This window comes from Apus apus, chromosome 17, assembly GCF_020740795.1.
Source record: "Apus apus isolate bApuApu2 chromosome 17, bApuApu2.pri.cur, whole genome shotgun sequence".
NCBI classification, from domain to species: Eukaryota; Metazoa; Chordata; class Aves; order Apodiformes; family Apodidae; genus Apus; species Apus apus.
Window position 1 is genome coordinate 3,027,249 of NC_067298.1, and position 19,843 is coordinate 3,047,091.

The window sequence follows — 19,843 nt, forward strand, 5'->3', positions numbered from 1 at the left end:
GCCAGGCTGTGAGAAAGGGGCTTTGTGTGCTGGGGACAGGGGACGCCCAACGCTTGGTTCCCCCACAGCCAACCATGGCCCAGCCCAACCCAGGCAGCTGGGGTGGCAGACACAGGATGGGAAGGGGGAACTGTGCTTTGACCCCCCCCAAAACCCCCTCCCCAACACTGGAGCTGAACAACGAGGTCTCAGATGACCAAGCCCAAGCAGCCTCCTACCAGTGCCTGTAGTCCAGGTGCTGCCTGAGGAGGGTGTGGGGCTGCACTGTGCCATAAGCATCCACCTGGGGCATGTTCAGGTCATCGATGAAGTAGATAAGCCTCTTGGTCCCTGGAGGGCCATAATTTCGGCCAGCTTTTTTATCCAGAGGCTTCTCGAGCACACCTGCATGGAGGCAGAGATGCAAAGCTGAGCCACCAGTCGTTGCTAGAAAATAAATATGATCTCCCAAGGCAGCTCGAAGCTGTGCTGTGTGCAGCTGGGGTGGCTGTCCCCAGGCTGTGGCTGTCCAGCAGCAGGGACCCCTGCATGGGGCTGGCAGAGACCCTTGGGCAGCTCTTTGATCTGACTCAAGCCAAATCAGACAGCTCTTCATTCCTCCTTTCAAACAAAACGTGGCCCAACTAAGTCTGCTAAAAACCAGGTTTGCTTCTGACCCAACAAAAGCTTGTAGCATGAGATAAAGACTTTTGAATCCCTTCTGTGTGACTTTTTAAACGAAATCTGGCTTGCTGAGGGGATTCTGGTCCACACAACGTGCCACCTCCAGCCTTTCCTTGAGCACCTCCAGGGATGGTGCCTCCACCACTTCCCTGGGCAGCCCATCCCAAAGTCTGATCACCCTCTCCATGGGGAAGTGCTTCCTGATATCCCACCTAAACCTCCCCTGGAGCAGCTTCAGGCCAGGCTCTCTCATCCTGCCACTGGTTGCCTGGAAAAAGAGCCCAACCCCACCTGAGCACAACCTCCCTTCAGGGAGTTGAAGAGAGTGAGAAGGTCCCTCCTGAGTCTCCTCTTCTCCAGGCTAAACAACTCCAGCTCCCTCAGCCTCTCCTTATCAGACTTTCCCTCTGGTCCCTTCTCGTTGTCTCCCCTGGCCCTGCTCCAGCACCTCCAGGTCCTTCCTGCAGTGAGGGGCCCAGAGCTGCCCCCAGGACTGGAGATGAGGCCCCAACAGTGCTGAGCACGGGGAGAATCACCTCCCTGCTCCTGCTGCCCACACCATTCCTGACACAAGCCAGGATGCCCTTGGCCTTCGGGCCACCTGGGCACACTGCTGGCTCATGGCCAACCAGTTGTCACCCAGTGCTCCCAGTTCCCTCCCTGCTGGGCTGCTCTCCAGCCACTCCTCCCCCAGCCTGTAGCACTGGAGGGGATGATTGTGAAACGGGACTGGGAATTTTAATTAAAACCTCCTTGTGAAAAGGTACCCTTAAGCCACTCATTAACATGTGCCCAAGTTATTAAGGAGGAGTTATATTCTGCTTTTTTTCAGACCACCAATCTTTGAAAACACCTTTTTTTTGTTGTTTGTTTCACTGCTTCAGTGCCTTGCAGACAGCTTGTCTTTCCCACTCCTCAAAATTCAGCTGAGTTCTTGTCAGAGACAAGTTGCTGCACAAAGGAAGGAATTGTGTGAAGAAAAAAAAAAGATGGATCTTTCTTCAGTGGAGTCTCTCTCCCCCTTCAGTACAACCACAATATTTGAAATTTCTGGTAGCAAGTTAAATGAAGTGTTTCAAATAAGCATTTAATTTAAATTTAATTAGTCCTTAATTAACATATAAAATCAGCCCTTTTTGAGGTTAAACAAGTCTGCAGGAGATTCATCACATTGAAAGGCAATTACTGGGGATCAAGTGACATGTTGGTGAAAGTTGCATTTTAATTCAAAGCCATTTCTCACAATGATAATGAAGGGTCCAAGTCTCTGCCTCTGAGATCCTGAATTACTCCAATTAGCACCTGAAAGAAACAGTCACTGCAAAGAGACTCAGTGAGTGCAACTCCCCTTGCCTGCTGGCTGTTGATCAGACAGGGGGGGTGGAAAACAAACCCAAAAAATAATTGAAAAAAATGATTTCTTGCAGTTTTCTCAAGGTAGATGTGGAGTGGAAAGGTGCTGAATGACAGGAGTCAGGGCAACGTCTGATGGAGGAGCAAAAGTCCAAGAGGGCAGGAAGGAGAGAGAGCAGCAGCCCAGAGTCCAGAGCTGAGAGCAACTAATGCCACAGAAGTTGCCATCAGTCACAACACACCAAAGCAAACCCCCAAGCTTGGGCAGACAGAAGGTCTGGCTCCTTTTAACCCCCCTGCACGTGGCACTTCTGGAAGCCACAGAGTCTGCAAGGATGCTTTGAACCTCTGCTTCTCCTGCAGAGCACATGCTCTGCACCTTCTAAGTCTCTCCACCTTGTCTAAGAAATTGCTGCCTTTCAGGGTTTTAAGTAAAAAAAAAAACAAAGCCAAACCAACAAACAAAACACCAAAAAAAAACCAACCCAAAACTCAAAACCTGCTTTGTATTCGTGTTTTACAAATTCAAGGAGGTGCCTGCTGAGGGGAAAAAAAAAAATGCCAACTGAGAAACTGCAAAAAAAGGGACAAATTAACTGTAAAAAATGAGCAGCAGGGAACCATGCCAAGCAGCATATATCATGCTTCCCAAGTCAAACCTCACAGCCACATCTTCATCCCCGTGCAAGATGATTTGCTCCTCTCTGCAGAGGAAGGAAGTTGCCATCTCAGCCTGTAGCTCAGGGCAGAGCAAACTGGGCCCCATGGCCAGGGCTGCCTGTGCCCATCTCACCACCCATCCCATCCAGATAGAGATCAAGGAGCCAACATCCCCCACCAGGCAGCTGGATGGACAGACAGACATAGTATTTCCCAGTTTAAGGGTGTTTCATGGAGACGCCACACAAGGAGGAAAGGAAAAGGGGCACCTGGGAGGGGGAGAGGGAGGCTCTAACCACCCCACCTCACCAAAAAGGTGAGATTTCACCCATTTGTCTGTTTGGAGGACGTGTAACCCAAAGAATTGGCATCCACCCTGTGGGCAGAGGTGTGAGCAGCATGTGGGGCTGGGCTGGCACAGGCAGGAGATCTGGGCGGGTGGGCACCAGGGCCAGGAACTCTGAGAACCTACCCCAGAAAGCTCCAGTGTTGGCCCCACAACACAGCCCCAGGTTACACGGCACGGGTTGAGCCTGTGCTGTCACATCTCTGCAAGCAGATCCACCCCAGAGGACAATCTCAAGCCCTGATATCTCTCTCAAAATGTTTGTGGTGCTGGGAGCCTGGCAGAGCACCAACCAAGCCCCAGTTGCTCAGTGCCCTCAGCAACAACCTGGGCTGTCAGCACATCTCTGCCCAACCCTGCTTGGCCAGGAACAGCCCAGATGGTGAAGGTTAAACCCTTGGTCTCACCAATGCCTCACAGATGGTGGTGCTGCATGGGGCTGGGTGAGCAAAAGGATTTCAGGCCATTTGGGTCAAACAAACAAGCTACACAAAGGAAGCATTTTGCTTTCTGGTCACCCATAGCTAGTATTCAACTCAAAGCAAGCCAGGTTGCTTCATTCCTGGTTAATAAATACATGTAAAAAGTTATTCTCTCTCTCCACATCAACTCAAAGTGAAAACATTAGTCCAAAATTAGCAACTTTTCAAGGATTCCTCACTTTTCCTTCACCTCTGAAAAGACTGCTGGGCAAAATTGACCTCGTCTTGGTCCCAAGGTTCATTTTCCACTGATGTGCCAAAATTCTCACCAGCAATATTCTTATGGGCTTCCCCAGGGCTCTGAGGTCCCCAAGGTCAGCAAGCCCTGGACCCCCTGGGGTGCTGGGGGTGTGGGTCCTGCTCTGTGGGAGCATGGCAGGACACGGAGGACAGTCCCAGGAAGGGACAGCCCTGGCTTTACAGCCTGCACACATCCATTAGCACCATCCTCACTGCTAATTGGGATGCAATTCCTGTTATTGCCCCTGAAGACAGTTTGGATCCTAGTCAAGAAACCCATCCTATTCAGCACAGGCTTAAATTCAAGAGTATTAAAGACACATCTCAAGTCCAGTCCAGGCTGCATGATGAGCAGAACAGCAGCAGGTTAAAGCAGGTGCTTTGGCACAGCCCTGAACCAGAGTCATGGTGTTCAGCATTCAAATCCTCATGTTAGAAGACATCATCTTCCACAAAGCCAGGGGTCTACTGACCTGAGAGTTTCACAAGGGGATTTAAGAGCCTGCAGGCACCAGTGCTCACAAATCACCCAGTCCACTGCCCGCCCCAAACCCCAGCGGGCACCCTGGGTGTTCAGCGACCCACCAGCCCCGTGGCTCAGCCATTGCCTTACCTTGCAGCATGGCAGAGGTGGTGTAGTAGTTAAATGGGACCTTCTTCACCATGTATGCATCCATGTCCAGTGAGGAGAGCTTGTTACCCACCAGCACAGACTTCCCTGTGCCGGCCGTGCCCACCAGCAGCACCGGGCGCTGGCGCTGCAGGAGCCTGTCCACGAAGTACCGCACACGGACCGTCTCAGTGGTGGGCACCAGGCAGGCCTGAGAAGGGCATAACCAGCAGGTAAGAGTCCCCATCTTTACCACAACCCCACAGCCATGTCCTGGGAGAAGTAAACTTGGGAGAGCCAGGAAGGAGTGAGGTGACTCCAGTTTCTAGATCCCGCCAGGGAGGGAAGGAGACGCTGCTGCCAGCCATGAAAATCGTGTCTGTACAGATGAAACCTTGACAGCTGCTGGGAGCAGCATCTGGATCTCCATACACGCACATTTTGCTAAACCAGTAACAATTTTTACATGTCATCTGCTCACTGTGGCACTTTTAAAGGAAAAGTGTAGCTGGCGAATGCAATTCGCTGCCTGCAGAAACTCAGGTTTTGTCCAAGTCATAAAGACATCTCTCTGTTCAGCCAGACACAGGCTGACGACACGGTGTCTCAGGGGCTCTGTCACTTCACTGTTCCACATCCCACAGGTCGAACTTCTTGGCCAAATGTACCCCCCCATCAAGCACCTCCTGTTCTGCACCCTGGGCACCCCAGCTCCCAAGTCACTGGGGGGGCTCTGAGCCTGCCCCTCGTGTCCATCACTCATATTTGGAAGGTGGATGGGGGACGTGTCTCAACAATCAAAGGAAAAATGGGTCATTCAGTTGTACCTCATGAAGAACGTCATCACCATTAAGAAGTGCTTGACCTTTAGTGACACATCATTGAAATGCCCACGTTCAGTCACTAAAATGCACTTAATTCCTCCCAGACAAAAGAGCATGTATGGTTCACCTACCTGTAATGGCACTTCTGGATCAAATTCAAACTGGGGAATAAGTTTAGACCAAGGCTCAAACTTCTTCGTTTCTGGATCAATGTAAAAGTCAAAGACTGTGCCCTGAGAGGGAAACTTGACAGTCTTGAATTCTGCCACCCACCACTTGCTGAACTCCACTCTGTAGTCCACAAGCTGCAAGATAAAAAATGGAGAAAATATCCTCATCTGGAGCAATCCAGCAGGGATGGAGAATGTTCCCAGTCCACCAGAGGGGGACTGGTCCTTAAAATATATTCCACGGCAAAACGATCTTATCCTTCTTCCTATTATTAAGTCTAATTTTTCTTTTTCTTCATTTCTTCTCATCACTCCTCCTTATTCCCCTAAATAATTAATTCTCTGCGTTGATCACTATTAGTATGTCTGAGATTAGATAGATGGATCAATATGAAAAAGAGAAAGACGTGTCTATGACTAAACAGGCTGCTTGATTGATTCTTGGTGCCTACTTCCAACAGACAAGGACACAACATCCATCTGCATCTGTGGTCATGGTTAGTCAAAGCATGCATACTAAAGCTTTTCCTCATAAATCACACTGCTCTATTAATACTTTGTTGTCTCCTGGCCTTTTTTCAAGCCACAATGTTTGGAGAAGCAGGATTGCAAACACCACTGTGCCAAAACACCAGGGAGGGACTTAGGACCAGGGCAGGGATCAGTGCTGGGCACTGGTGAGGCTGCACCTTGAATCCTGGGGTCAGTTCTGGGCCCCTTGTGACAAGAAGGACATGGAGGGGCTGGAGAGTGTTCAGAGGAGGGCAAGGGAGCTGGGGAAGGGGCTGGAGCACAAGTCTGAGGAGGAGCAGCTGAGGGAGCTGGGGGTGTCCAGCCTAGAGACGAGGAGGTGAGGGGAGACCTGCTGGCTCTGCCTGAGAGGAGGTTGGAGCCAGGGGGGTCAGGCTCTTCTCCCAAAGAGGAAGTGACAGGACAAGAGGAAACTACCTCAAGTTGTGCCAGGGGAGGTTTAGATTGGATATTTGGAACAATTTCTTCATGGAAGGGGTTGTTAAGCTGCAGGGCAGTGGGGGAGTCCCCATCCCTGGAGGGATTTCAAAGGCATGTAGATGTGGAGCTGAGGGCCATGGTTTAGTGAGGACTTGGCAGTGCTGGGTTAACAGTTAGACTTGATAATCTTAAAGATCCTTTCCAATCAAAATAATTCTATGAGTCTAAGACAGTGCTCCTTTGGCTCTGCTGTGTTTCTGCACTGCCACAGCACCCTGGAAGCACCTGCTTTCTTGTCGTTCCTCAGTACATCTTCCCATGCATGGAAATTTTGGAGCATCTGATTTTTTCAAGAGCTGAGGTAAGAGTTCTGCTTTAGATGCTGATCAGGACTTGTAAGATGTGCTTAATCCCCTCCCCAGCCCCACATCTCCTGTATGACATTGGGCCAGTCACTCTGCCTCACCACCTTCCCATGCAGAACGGGCCTACAGCCTTCTGCTCTGGGGAGAAGTGGTTGGTGGAAGGAGGGCTAAAAGGTGTCCATGAAATACTGAGTGTTTAAGTTAACTAGTTTTAACAGCAGAGTTTCTTCCTGGGACACCTGAAGGTCTCTCCTCCCCATAGCCATTCAAGGTGCTTTTCCAAGCTGGAAGCCCAGGTGGGACCACCACCACATTGCCCATAGACTGCTGAGATTCCACCAGCAAACCTGAACTGAACACAGCATCCTGAGCCACCATCCAACCAAAGACCAGAGGACTGAAAAAATCACATTACTAGTACCCCGGATTTTGCAGTCTCCTGCTGTTCAGAGAGTCAGGAGAACTGTGCCTCCATTCTCCTGTTGCTGTAACTCCTCAACACCAGCAGCAGAGCAGCCTGCAGTGCAGAGGGAGGTGCAGCCCTGCTAAAAGCTTTCTCACAAGGGTGCCAGCAGCCACGTGGCAATGGGCTGCCCACCCCCCAGCCCAGCAGTCCTGTGGAGCTGCTCCAGCCCTGGCTCCATTGCCAGGACAGTGTTGAACTCAGACTGTTTCCTTAATGAAAACCCCACATGGATTTCCACTAATTTCAGAGGCTGGAAATGGCAAATCTATCATCTGTGTTTATACAGGAGCCCCACTACCCACCAACACTCGCAGACTGTTGGGAAACCTTCCAGACTCTTTCTCCTGACATTTTGGCAGCAAAAGGTCAGCCTGAAGGGCACCTTCGATGGAGAGCAGTAAACAGATTTTATATTGGATCATTTTTCATCAGCCTCCCTCGCTCGGACCGTGTATCCTCACACTCTCCACTCTGACATTTACAGAGCAGCTCTGCACAGCCCAGCCTCAGAGTCCAACCTGCTCCTCCTGCCACCCCCACCACAGCCCACCAAGTGCCTGCTGCAACCAGCCCACCCACCCCAGGCAGGCAGCACAGGGACTGCCAGGGTCTGACTGCCACAGAGCGCCCACCTGCCATGAGAACACCCTCCAGTTGACCTGCTGGAGAAGCTGCAAACTCCCATCATTAGACAGTAGCTTGTACTGTTGCAACTTTGTTGGGGTTTTTTAAAGTCATTCTACACTGACAATACTAAGAGGCTGAGTATTTCCAAGCTGGGATGTAGGAAATGGAGGGCTAAGTGCTCCTCAAGGATCAAGAAAGCTGGTCATTCAGTGGCCACGTGGCATGATGGCATCAAGTGAGGGCTGAGCTGAGCTTGAGCTGTGTGGTTTATCACTTCCCGAGGCATCAGCACAAAGGAAATGTGCAAAGACCAGCAGATGTTGTTGGTCTGGCACTGAGGCACATAAAAAAACCCAGCATTAAGAGATCCCAGCAAGCACGTGAGCAGCCTCTGAGAACAGCAGTGTCTCCAGCCAAGCTGGGGAAGGATCTCTGGTGTCAGGTCCATGGAGAAACTTCCCACATACTCCAGCCAACACGGAGTTTGACACAAGCCCACTAGAGACCAGATGTGGATCTCTGAGCCCTTGATGAGAGTGCCCCTGTCACTGGGCAGACCCACACACCAGGACATGCTTTAGACCTGAGGATAAGGTATCTGACCAGGAGATGTAACCACCCAAGAGGGGCTGGGCAGAACCAGAGCACGCAGCTTCAGCAGGTGCCCAATGTACCTCCACCCACAGGCTTTGCCTGCTCACAGTGGTCCTTGTGCCACTTGCTGCAAGAACAGTACTCAAAATCTAGGCTTGCAGGTGCCACACATGCTCTTAGACCCCTCTACAAGTATCTCAGGTTTCTTCTTCCTGCCCCTGAACCAGCCACATTAAAAATCTCTAGCTTATGCAGACGTCAGTCTGGAAACAGCAACGCCAGCAGAGGCTGGAAAGCTGTCCTGCAAGCACGGGCACAAAACCATGGAAGGGAGCCAAGGGTGGCAGCTTTGGCAGCAGGGCTCTGGCATGCAGGCTGCTGCCTTCTTGTCCATTATCACCATTAACAGTTGGAAGTTGTAAAACAGCAGCAGCTTTTCCACTTACTCAGGAACCCAATGACAGCCCTGCTGTGCCAAGCTGAGCCACACAAACAGAGCAGGGCAGAGCAGGGCACTGGGGTGAAAGGAAATGCCCATTTTTCCTCTCCTGTGCACAGGACTTCAGGGAGAGACAGAGAACAGGAGTGTCAGAGAGAGTAACACAACCTGCTTTCCCCAGGCAAGTCTGGAGAAGATCCTGTCCAAGATCCCTGTTCATATCTACAGCTCCCACCACAGCAGCTCTGCTGCAGCCCAGCTGGAAATGTCTGTGCTTCTCCCATGTTTTGAGGGCCAGGACCCAAAAGGGGGCTGAAAATGAGCAGTATGAAATGCTGACCTTGAGAAAATTCAGTCTTATCATGTAATACCACCATTCAAGAGATCAGACCCACCTTGTCTAATGCAAGCTGATGGATCCAGAGACTGACAGCTGCAATTAATCCATGGGACAGAGGTACCGTGGGAAGCAGCAGGAAGAGCAGTGCCCTGTCTCCCTCTGCCTCTCAGATATGAGCACACTTTGAATGTCAGAAACAACACTATTGATCAACAACCTCATAAATCCTCCTGGCCCTAGAAAATCTTGGTCTCTAGATTGTGCCCTCCAGCACAACAGGCTTGGCTGTGAACATCCATCCACCAATGACCTGCCTGAGCCCAGCAGCTCATGCCAGAGACCACCCATAGGGGACTCCCAGAGAGGAGCTCAAGCTGAGTGCCTACAACTATCAACCTTAACCATGCCAGCAATCTCCCAGCAGAGTATTTCAAAAAGCAGAGCCACTGACTACTTCCAATCAAGTGGAAGCGTGTAATTCCCAAAGCCCATCCTGCCCTGCTGATCTTTCTTATCTACTTGTGTAAGAATTTGAGGATAGCCAATTCTTGACATCCACCAATGTTTAACAGAAGCCAGGGGTGACAAAGCATCAGCTGGTGTGTTCCACAGCACATCTGCCTGTGCAGCCAGATGGCTGAGCCACAGCTCCACTGATACCCTCACCTGATAAGTCAGTCTCACTTCAATCACATTCTACACATCCACAGGCCTCTATAAATTAACCTCATGTTTCTCCCCAGTGAAACATGTCTGCATAAGCAAACATCCCTCCACCTTTATCACTTGACTCCTCAGCCATTCTTCTGTGGTGTTTCACCTGGATAATGAGGCCTTTCACCAAAGGAATTGCTGTGTTCAGGTTTCTAGCTTATTATCACCTATTTGAGAGCCCCATAAAAACAGCACTTCTGATACAGCACCATGTTTTAGAAAGCATTCCAAAAAACAGAACAAGAAATATTCCCTGTGTAAAACATGCTGAAGTGGCATCTCCCATCTTACCTGGTCTTGAAACATTGATCCACCAAAGGCCCAGACAGCAGCAAAGACAAAGTAAAGTTCATAAAGCTCCTTGGGACAGTCAGGAGGTGTGTTCTCCTCCGTCAGGAGGCATTCGAGGAGGTAGCACAACATCTGAACCATACTCTGCTCAGGAATGGGAATAATCTTCTTAAATCTAAGGGATGGAAATTGAAAGCTCAGGAACGTAACTGGGTCCAGCAACAGAGTCACTCACAACCCAGGAAGAAAAGCCTAGAAATGCTTTTTCAGAATATTAGCGTTTCACTTGTCAACAGCGCGTGTCTTATTCCCAAGCCCAGCAGCACAGAGAACACCCCTTCTCTCTCCTGGCCCTGCTGGCACCAGCACATATACAAGTAATAACAGTAATCAGAAGTTTCAAGCATTTTAAAACTTTGATCCTCTTGAAAAGAAGTAAAATGGAAGGCTTGCCCAAGGCAGTGATTTCCTGCGAACACGATGAGTTCAAAAGCGGTCAAACAGAGGAGTAATAAAATAAACCCTTTCATCTTGCCATTTTACATTCATTGAAGCTACACTTACAGAATTCCAAACTAACACTGAAGTCCTCCATAAAGTAATTACAGCTATTTGAAAGGTTGGTTCTACAATTTCTGAATTTAAGCAAGCTACCAAAATACTCAGCTCAGGGTTGCCTGCTGCTAATCCCACGGATTTCATGGTCTGACACAGTGTTCAGCCAGTAAAGTGGGAGATGTCCAACAGGCTTTGCTGCCAACAGCTGCCATCAGCTTGGTCCCCCAGGGAGCAGCTCCCTAGGAAGATGCCTAAATCCTGCTTCCACAGACCATGGCTTTCACTAATGCAGCCACTTCTGACATATCCCCAGTCTGGTCAGCAACTCCCGTGCTCAGTTGTACATCTTTTTAATTATTTTTTTTTTTAACATGATTTTATTTTAAATGAATTTGCAGCTATAGGAAGCAAGCAGAGGATGGGAGAAGCTCCCTCACTGAAGTTTATTGGCAGACTACTTTGGCCACAGGAGGAATAAGACAGTTGTCTCCCATGATGATAAGGAAGGATGACACAACTTCTCTGTGGGGACTGCTCTGCAGTTAACTCAAGTTAAGAAACACAAGGACACTTCCAAATATCTAAGTTCCTCATGTCCATTAGACTGGTGTCCAACCATGGTACATGCCCAGGCTGGATGCCCACACATACTCACTTCATTTTGTTAAAATGCATCAGGAAAGAAATTCAAGAGGGAATTGCTGGTAGAGCAATCCCACCCTCTCCCACAGACACTGACTTTCTTCTCATCACGGAGGGTAGGAAAATAAGTGATAAGAGGAAAATAGAGGATCTGCTCTCTCCACTTTTCACATTGCACACTGAAAACTTTACTACAGCAATGGTCTGACATCTGCTGTACTGAAAAATCACTCATGGAGTGGACTCAGGTTTAGCCTGACACATCAGAAGAGTGAAAATCTTTCTCTTTAGGATCTCCTGGATTTACTTTCCAGGAGTTGGAGAGCTGATACAAGAAATACAGGAACAATCAAATCCAAACCAGATGAAAACCAGATCTGACCAACATGGGCAGGAGTGTCAGCTCCCCCATCTTGCTTCTCTGAGCTTAAGCCAATGATGTTCAGAACTTTCAGGGGCCAGGAGGGGGATGTGCAGCAGAAGCCCAGCATGGCCCAGCTGGTCTGGGAAGCAGTGAGTGTCCCCCTGCACCCACCAGCAGAGATACAATCACTCTTCAGGTGGTACCTTGTTCTGAGTGTGTCCAGGCAAACTGGCAGGTACTTGTCAAACAGGATGGTCAGGTTGGCTCTTTCAGACTGGATCTCCCGCCTGTCGATCCAGCTGCTCACTGGGGGATTCCAGCCCAGATCCGATGGGTTGATGTACAGGATCCCTTTAGGTTCAGGGGAAGAGAGAACATGTAGTAAGGACACAGCAGAGACTACACCTTCCCTCCACCAGAATTTCTCAGCTACTTTCACACAACCAAAAACCTGCCAAATATGCCTGGGTGCCTCGTTACGTACCCCCTCCTCCTGCTCCACTGGGGGGTAGAAGCATCAACAGTGAAGAGGTTTAACTCAGGAAACCAGGACACCTTTCATGAGCATGCCCCAAATTCAGAACCTGGTCTTACCTGAGTTATGTTATCACCCTGAGCCCCATTTCCCCATGTGTAAAAACCAGGGACACCTTCATTCCCTTCTCCCATACTTCACGTGCTTCTCCAGAAGATCAGGAGCTTTCTGGGATAAGGGACCATCTCTCTCTTCATCACAGGACTCTGCACTTCAGGAGCACTCCCTCAGCAATGCTGAACCCATGGTCACCCAACAGTCAGAGAGCTCTGGGTACATCTCCAAGATGACAGCTCCACATACAGACTTGGGGTCAGGATGCTCAGTTTGTCTGTGTTTCAGGAACCTGCCCTGCCCACCAAAGCCAGATCCTAGGTTGGGTACTTTCAAAAGGAACCAAGCTGGCCAAAAAGACTGGTTAATGGCACTAGATCCTACTTGGTCCATGCAAAATGCCAGGGTGAAGCTCAGGACAGGACTCACCTGCTCTGGACACGGTGGCTGGGGTGGCTGTGCGCAAGTGGCTGATCTCAAAGACCAGCCTCATCGTTGGGTTCAGGGGGATTCTCTCATTGCTTGCCAGGGTCAGCACCTGCGTGGGACAGACAGACAGACAGGCTAACCTCTCCCCCAGGAACAGGGATGAAAAGCGTTCAGCACTTGGCACTAAAAAAGCCTGGTCACGGTCACCCAGTTCCTCAGGGCCGAGCGGCTGATTTCTAGCAGGTACCAGAACGATCCCTCTCTCTTCCATGACCCAGAATGAACAGCAGTCCCTTAGGGTGGGGAAAAAGGTGCAGGGTTATGACCCCACTCTATTTTTAAAGGAGTTATGATCAGGACATCTGCAGTTATGCACGAGCCCAACTCTCCAGGAAAAGGAAATTCCACTGAAAACATGCTCTGAGCTGTTTCCCTCAAGCACCATCTTCTTTATGCAATATTGTTTGGTGTATCCACAGAAACACAGCTGCATTTATTCCAGGAGGTGTTACTTCAGCATCTGCCTTGCTCCTAAGCTGAATCATGCCACGCAGTCAGAGCATTCATTACCTTATTATCATCCATCACAGTATTAAGAGACTCAATCCACATTGGGTCAATATCTCCATCTAGTACCATCCACTTGGGACCATCATGGGTGATGCTGGCCAGCTCACGCATGATTGATGAGAACAGCCCTGGGAGGGTGACAGAAACAGACTGATGAACACTGAAGTTGACACTTGCTCTAACATTTTTCTCCAGCACCTTTCTAAAAATTACCCTAATGAATGCTTTCCTCTTAAGCATTCAAAAGTCTGCACATAAATATGATGATGTCATGACATGGGACTACTCTGCTTTGAAGAAAAGAACATTACCAGCTACCACCACTGCAGATGACTTCAGATCTTCATTCCCACTGAGGATCATAAGGAATAGAAAAAGTAAAGAGCAACTACTCAAGAGGCAAAAGAAGGCCTGAATTACACAATGCAGAGAAACCATGAGAATATGCCTTGGAAATTCTTATAAATGTGATATTTTTTCTTTTGTGGCTCAAAATGTATCAGGGAAATCAAGATGCATTAAACACTGGGTCATGGCTTTAGTGAGATTGAGGGGAGAACAAGCACAGGATGAATGACACTGAATGACAGAACAAAATGTCAGGAAAATCAAGGAGACAGAGAGGATATAGTGACTCCAGGGGAGTAAATAATGAAGGTTAAGAAGACCAAGCAGGCTGGGGATCAAGCAGCAGTGCTGCAGAGCAAATGAAAACTCCACAAAACTATTGCTTTCCTCTTCACAGGAAAACACCTACGGAGACACTGGTCTTCATGAAAAAACATTAGGTAAACACGAAAAAAAAGCCCCTCTTCTGGTGAATTGTGACAAGCACACTTGTATTTTTTCCCCTCCAGGACAAGCTATTTCTTTGTGATCCAGATGAGGAGTAGCTAGTGGCATGATATGACTGAAGACAAAGCTGGTGCACAACCAGTGCAGAACAGCTCACCTGAAACAGGCATCTGGTTCTGAGACTGGGAAAAAAAAAAACCAACACTTCAATAGCTCTGCCTTGACTCAGCTTCTCACACGTTGGACACAAGCCTTGGAAATGGCTCCAAAATCATTAGTATCAGAAATAGCTACAGTCTCAGAGCACCAGTACTTGCCTCATACACACCATGACAACAGTGGAGGAAAAATTCCTCTCTCCTCACCTTGGCATCCACACCACAGAGTGGTCTTGGAATTTAAAGGAAGAGTTTGGTTCTACCAAGAACACTTTTAGGATTCCTTTGGGGAGCCCTTTTGCCACCTAATATGTAAAAACTTTGAAACTCCTGCTAATTAAGCACTGGGGAAGATACATTTTGGGGGATCCCAGTGCACATCATCTCTTCCATCACCAGTCTGGACAACCCTGAAAAACTGTCTGCTCCACTTAGGAATTGGTAAGTGTTGGTATTAATGGACGTGATAATGATTCTTAAGGCAAGAGGATAAAGTAGGTTATGGTGTACTGCCAACTTGAAGATCAAAAAGCTAAAACATCCCATGTGTCCTTTCAACAACAAACTGTCACGTGGCTGTGAGCAGCAGAGAAGGGCCTGGGCTTTCAGACCTGCAGACAAAGAACCAGTCATCCTGCTGCTGCTCATCAAGTTCATGAAATATGTCCTCCTTATCTACTGATCCAGGCATGAGAAGACACTTACCATCTTTCCACTCTCTTGTTGCTGGGTTAATGATGCCAAAGAGCTCATCGTTGGTGACTGCCTTGGGGTTGAGGTCTGTCCAGACAGGACGTCGCTTCATGATCTGGTAAGTCTTGTTCAGGGATCTCATCACCTGAGACTTGCCTGTGCCTGCATTACCCACCACAAAGACAGAGTGCCGGACAGCCAGCAGCTCCTCCAGCTGCACCACCTGAGAAAAACACTCCCAGAATTTAGACAAAGATGCCAAACTGAAGTTCAGATCTACAAAACAGCTCCCCTTGGGCCTCTTCCTTAGAAAGATGGAACCCAGAGACACAAACGGATTTGACGCTGAGTTTGGTTTAGCCACTGTAATCACGATGGGTGAACCCTCAGCCAAACCTCCAGCACTATTCACATCTGACAGCCATCAGCTGATGAGGCTCTGCTGTCCAGGGGCCACAGCTTCATGAGCCTGCAGGATTTAACCCCTTTGCAAACTCAGACTGAGCCAGTGCTGGCTTTAGTGGCAGGTGTGACTGCATCAGACCCAGCACAGCTGGCTGCCTTCCTTCAAGACCTGCCTGCAGTGGGAATACTGTGCAGAGCCCTCTTTGTAGAAGCAAAGATGGTTGAGAACCCAAATGATTTGATGGCAATGGAGGTACAGCAGAAGGTCTTACTTTGAGTACAAAGTTGTCTTCAGCCTGCAGCTGGAGGTCCAGCACAGCCTGCCTCACAAACGACTCAAAATTCAGGTCACGCTTCCGAGGCACGTCCAGTGCAGGGAAGAGATCCCCAATCAGCCCCATGAACACTGGCACATCATCAGTCACAATCTTGGGGATGTTGAAGTCCCGGAGAGAGCGCATCAGAACCTGGTCTTCAGGTCTCTCGGGGTCATCACGCTTGAGGGAACCAGCAACTACCAGCACTGACTTGATAGCACGCAGCCCCCAGTCATAGTGATCCTACCCCAGAGGAAGGAAAAAAGGAGGGATGAGTTTATGCTTAGACAGTACATCAGCAGCTGGGGCAAAGGACCAGCATTTCAACACGGCCAGACAGGTGGGAAATGGAAATACATCCCAATCTGTTCTTTGCGTTGTGACCAGAGACCTCCACCAGCTTGAGTTACCTGGTTTCCATCTCAGTAGGTCAGATTCCCATCAGGGACAGTATTAAAGAGCCAAAGAGTTCAGCTGCTCACACCACCCCCTGGGCTCACAGCTGGCAGTAGGACAGCAGTAGGACTTGCATTCCAGAGACCTAAGCAATTTGCTTCACATAAATCATAAAGCAGCTAAAGCAAGGCCAGCCAGACCCCGGCACCTGCAGGAGCTACCAAGGTGAGAGGCTTGTTAGTCTGTTATGAGGCCCAAACACCTCAGCTTCTCCATCCTGCCCATCTGAAGATTACAAGCATGTTCAGTCTCAGAGGCAGTCCACCAAGCACAGCCCAGTAAAGACATTGCTGAAAAAGGACCACAAGAAGACATGAGAGGAACTCTCAAGCCAACAAACAACTCATTATATTTCTACTCAGATAAACCCTAGAGAGCACAGCTTAACAGCTGACTGCTTTGTCTGGAGGCTTCCACAAAGGTCTCCAAGACACAGCACAAAGCTTCTGTGACAAGGCACCTCCCACCCAGCCTCATGCTGGCACAGTTTGAATCAGGTTTTCCATCTAGAGTCCTGATTCAGCTCTTCTCTGGGTCCAACTTTGATCTATACAAATGATGAGAAGTTAAAATGTAATTTGCTCTGCACTGAAAGTGATCCTACTTGGTCAACACCTGAGAAGACCTGGAACAGGCAGGCTGATCTCAGAGAGGGACACACATCATCAAGCCCTTGCAGGCAGGAGAATCAATAGGTACTAGGGGACTGGAAAGCAAAAGGTGACTGAACACTACCCTAAACATGGTGTCATTTGAGCCCACTGAAAGATCTCTTCCAGTAATGCAGCTGGTCAAGTGCTTTTGTTTTTCTGAAGATCCTCTAGAAAAGATGACTAAAAATGTTCTTGTTCTGATGATCACAAACCTCCTCTTCTCCCAGCAGCTTACACAAATGCAGTCATTCAATAAAAGCTGTGAAGCTGTAGCCATGAAGCTGAGGGGCAGGCTGCTATGTTTCTGCTGGTTCTGGAGATCAAGGGGTTTCCTTGTACCACCCAGCCATGGAAGTGGGCTCACCTGCTTGGACAAGAGCTCTTTGCAGAGTTGGTAGAGAGTAATGAACTTCCTGGCTAAAGCCCGGGCCTCAAGGAACCCCTCAGCCACCAACATGATTTCACAGATCAGCTCGAAGTCTGGCACCACCATCGCACACGGCCTAGAAAGACAGGTGAGAAAAGATTGCAGAACAAGTATTTCTTGACTACAGGCCTTAGGGGCAGTGGATTTGTAGCTTTATCTTCCAAGTCTTGTCCCATGAGCCAGGTGACACTCTGCCTTTCCCGTCACAAGGGCCAGAGCTCCTTTGCCCTGCCCGTGCAGTCCCAGGCCCAGCTTTGTCCTGCAAGGCAGAAACTATCTGTGAATCCCCAGTGGAAATGGATTCCCCGAGGAAATTAGGTCAACCCTGGATGTTCCAAAAGAGAATTTCTGCCAGTATTGTAATACAGGTCCCAAACCCTGACCTGGCCTCACCTGAAGAGAGCTTTTAAATTCTCAGGTAGCTCAGTTCGCCCTGCATAACCAGGGTTCATGGTGATGAAAATGCCTACTGAGGGTATCAAGTTAATGTCTTCTCCAAGAAAATTGAAGGATTTCTTCTTCTCCCTTATTGCATCCTGCACACTCTTCACCTGGAAACCAAGACAGCATGATAGTACTGGTGACCAGCTATGAAAAACATCTCAGGCAACAGTGCTGCCCTCCTTATACTTGGCCCCATGACAAATGGGGCTCATCACTGGTTTGTTTTGTGGGGTTGTTGTTTTTTACTGCCCATATAAAGCTTTATACATTGTTTGGAGTAAATCTATATGGCAGTATCAGTCTCCCATCACAATCCATCTCTGACAAAGCAGAAAAGAGAGCTGCAGAGACTGGCAGTTAAAGTGCAAAGGAGTTTCAAGAACTTGCACCTTTGCTCCAAATGACAATGACAGGCATGGGTGGGTCAGGAAGAGCAACTCAGAAGCAGAAAATGCCCCCAACGCTGCCTGCATCTCACCTTGGCTTTTGACATCAATTGTGGGACACTTCTCAGCAAAAACACCTAAATCATCTCTTTGAATTTCCCAACCCAGCAGGAAGCCAGATGCGTGAGACAATGCAGGGCTGTCCAGGAACCCCCAACACAGCCAACACCCAGAGGGACTCCCCAGACTCTGACATAATATGGGCCCCTCGTTGCCTTCACCCATCCTCACCTCTCCTCACACCCCGTTATTCTCCATGACATCCCAAAACCTTCCTGTGCTTGCTCTGTTCCTTTGCTAGGCCCAGGAAAAGAGCAGAATTATAACCATGGCCTCAGCTCAATTGCAAACTGATCACTTCAATTTGCTTTTAAAGATTTTGAGATGCTTCCCCTCCAAAGATATCAGATGCTTAACTTAAAACCAAAACCAGAAGGCAGAAGCTGTAAAACCTCCCCTGACACCTTCACTCCCTAATTTTCTATTATTTTTTTTTTTACATTTGCCTGATTGCAGGTCTGCTCTTCTCATTCCTCCCCCCGCCAAGAGCAAGTGTATTAAAGCTAGATCACCTCTCTGCAAACAGCACCTCAGCCAGGGAGAAATCTCTCTGCTCTCCCTCCCTGACCTCACTGCTGTTTGCCACCTGCAAGTTCAGCGATTAATCGAATTTTTCTCTGTCAGGACCCATATTGACACCAGCTGCATGACTAAGGCAGCCAATTAAACATCACCATGGTTACACTCCTAATAGCAGCCAGGAGACAGGGGGATGAAATGACAGCCCTGCTGCTTTCTCCGGATGCTGTGCCCAGGAGCCAGGGAACCTTTAGAAGTTGAGTCATATCTGGGCTTCTTTTGTTCACTTTCCCTTTTTACTTGAAGATCCTCAAAGACTTTTTCAATGACAACTTTACACTTGAACCTGATGGAAAAGGAATTGAGAGGGAATGATACATAAACCCTTGTACGTGCCTGAGGCTGCTTTGGGACATCATGTAAAGTAATAATTATGAGTGAAAGAGAGAGAAGAAGAGGGAGGAACTCATGGAGGGGTTCAGAACAACATCTTTGACCAAAACATTTACAAAAGTGAAGAAACTTCTGAGATCTAGATCTTTATTTCTGCAATACTGAGCCCAAAAGGGGGGCTGGGAAGAATTCAGCACCTCAGTCAGACATCGGGATTCTAGAACTTGCACTCAGCTGACACTTGGGTCTAGAAGAACTTAAGACACTTTGGCAGTTTGGTTTTCAGCCCCAAGGGTTAAAACTTTCAGTTTTGCCCATGTCAGAGCTGTCTCGGTCAGGCCAGTGTAGCTGAGCACCCACCCTCCACTCCAGCTCCCCTGGTAACTGGATTTACCTGGAATTTTCAGAGGACACCAACGAGATTTAGGAACTGGACAAACATCCAGACACAGCTGTCCTTTGAGGCAATGGCCAGAGGAGGTAGCAGGGCCTGCTCTCATCCTGCTGCCCCATGGTTCTACCTGGGCTGCCCCAGATTTCTGTGGGGATTCACCCCCAGCACTGCCTGGGGTGCCCCCTTCATCCCCCATGGGGCACATACAATGAGGGCACAGAATGTCTCCTCTCCTGCAGCCCCTTCCCCTCTATGAAATAATTCCAGATTTCCTCATCAAGGGAAGGAGAAGGCAAAGTGCCAGATTATCTATAAAGCACAGGAGAGTGGGACTGTCTAGCATGATGGGGAGGGCCATCTCCTTTCCAGCCCTTCTCCAGGGACTGCTGCTGTGCT

The 19,843-nt window shown here is 48.9% G+C and overlaps 1 protein-coding gene across 1 annotated transcript in view; it reads right to left on the reverse strand.

The window, feature by feature from the left end:
* The window catches only part of DNAH9 (dynein axonemal heavy chain 9), a 160,501-nt gene that overhangs the window by 98,176 nt on the left and 42,482 nt on the right, over positions 1-19,843 (reverse strand). The window contains exons 29-39 of the mRNA XM_051635224.1: positions 17,585-17,742; positions 17,129-17,267; positions 15,611-15,898; positions 14,946-15,156; positions 13,288-13,415; positions 12,718-12,826; positions 11,903-12,050; positions 10,136-10,310; positions 5,310-5,483; positions 4,358-4,565; positions 219-384 (exon numbers count right to left, since the gene is read on the reverse strand). Coding sequence (XP_051491184.1) covers positions 219-384; positions 4,358-4,565; positions 5,310-5,483; positions 10,136-10,310; positions 11,903-12,050; positions 12,718-12,826; positions 13,288-13,415; positions 14,946-15,156; positions 15,611-15,898; positions 17,129-17,267; positions 17,585-17,742 — 1,904 coding nt within the window. The remainder of the gene's footprint in view (positions 1-218; positions 385-4,357; positions 4,566-5,309; positions 5,484-10,135; positions 10,311-11,902; positions 12,051-12,717; positions 12,827-13,287; positions 13,416-14,945; positions 15,157-15,610; positions 15,899-17,128; positions 17,268-17,584; positions 17,743-19,843) is intronic.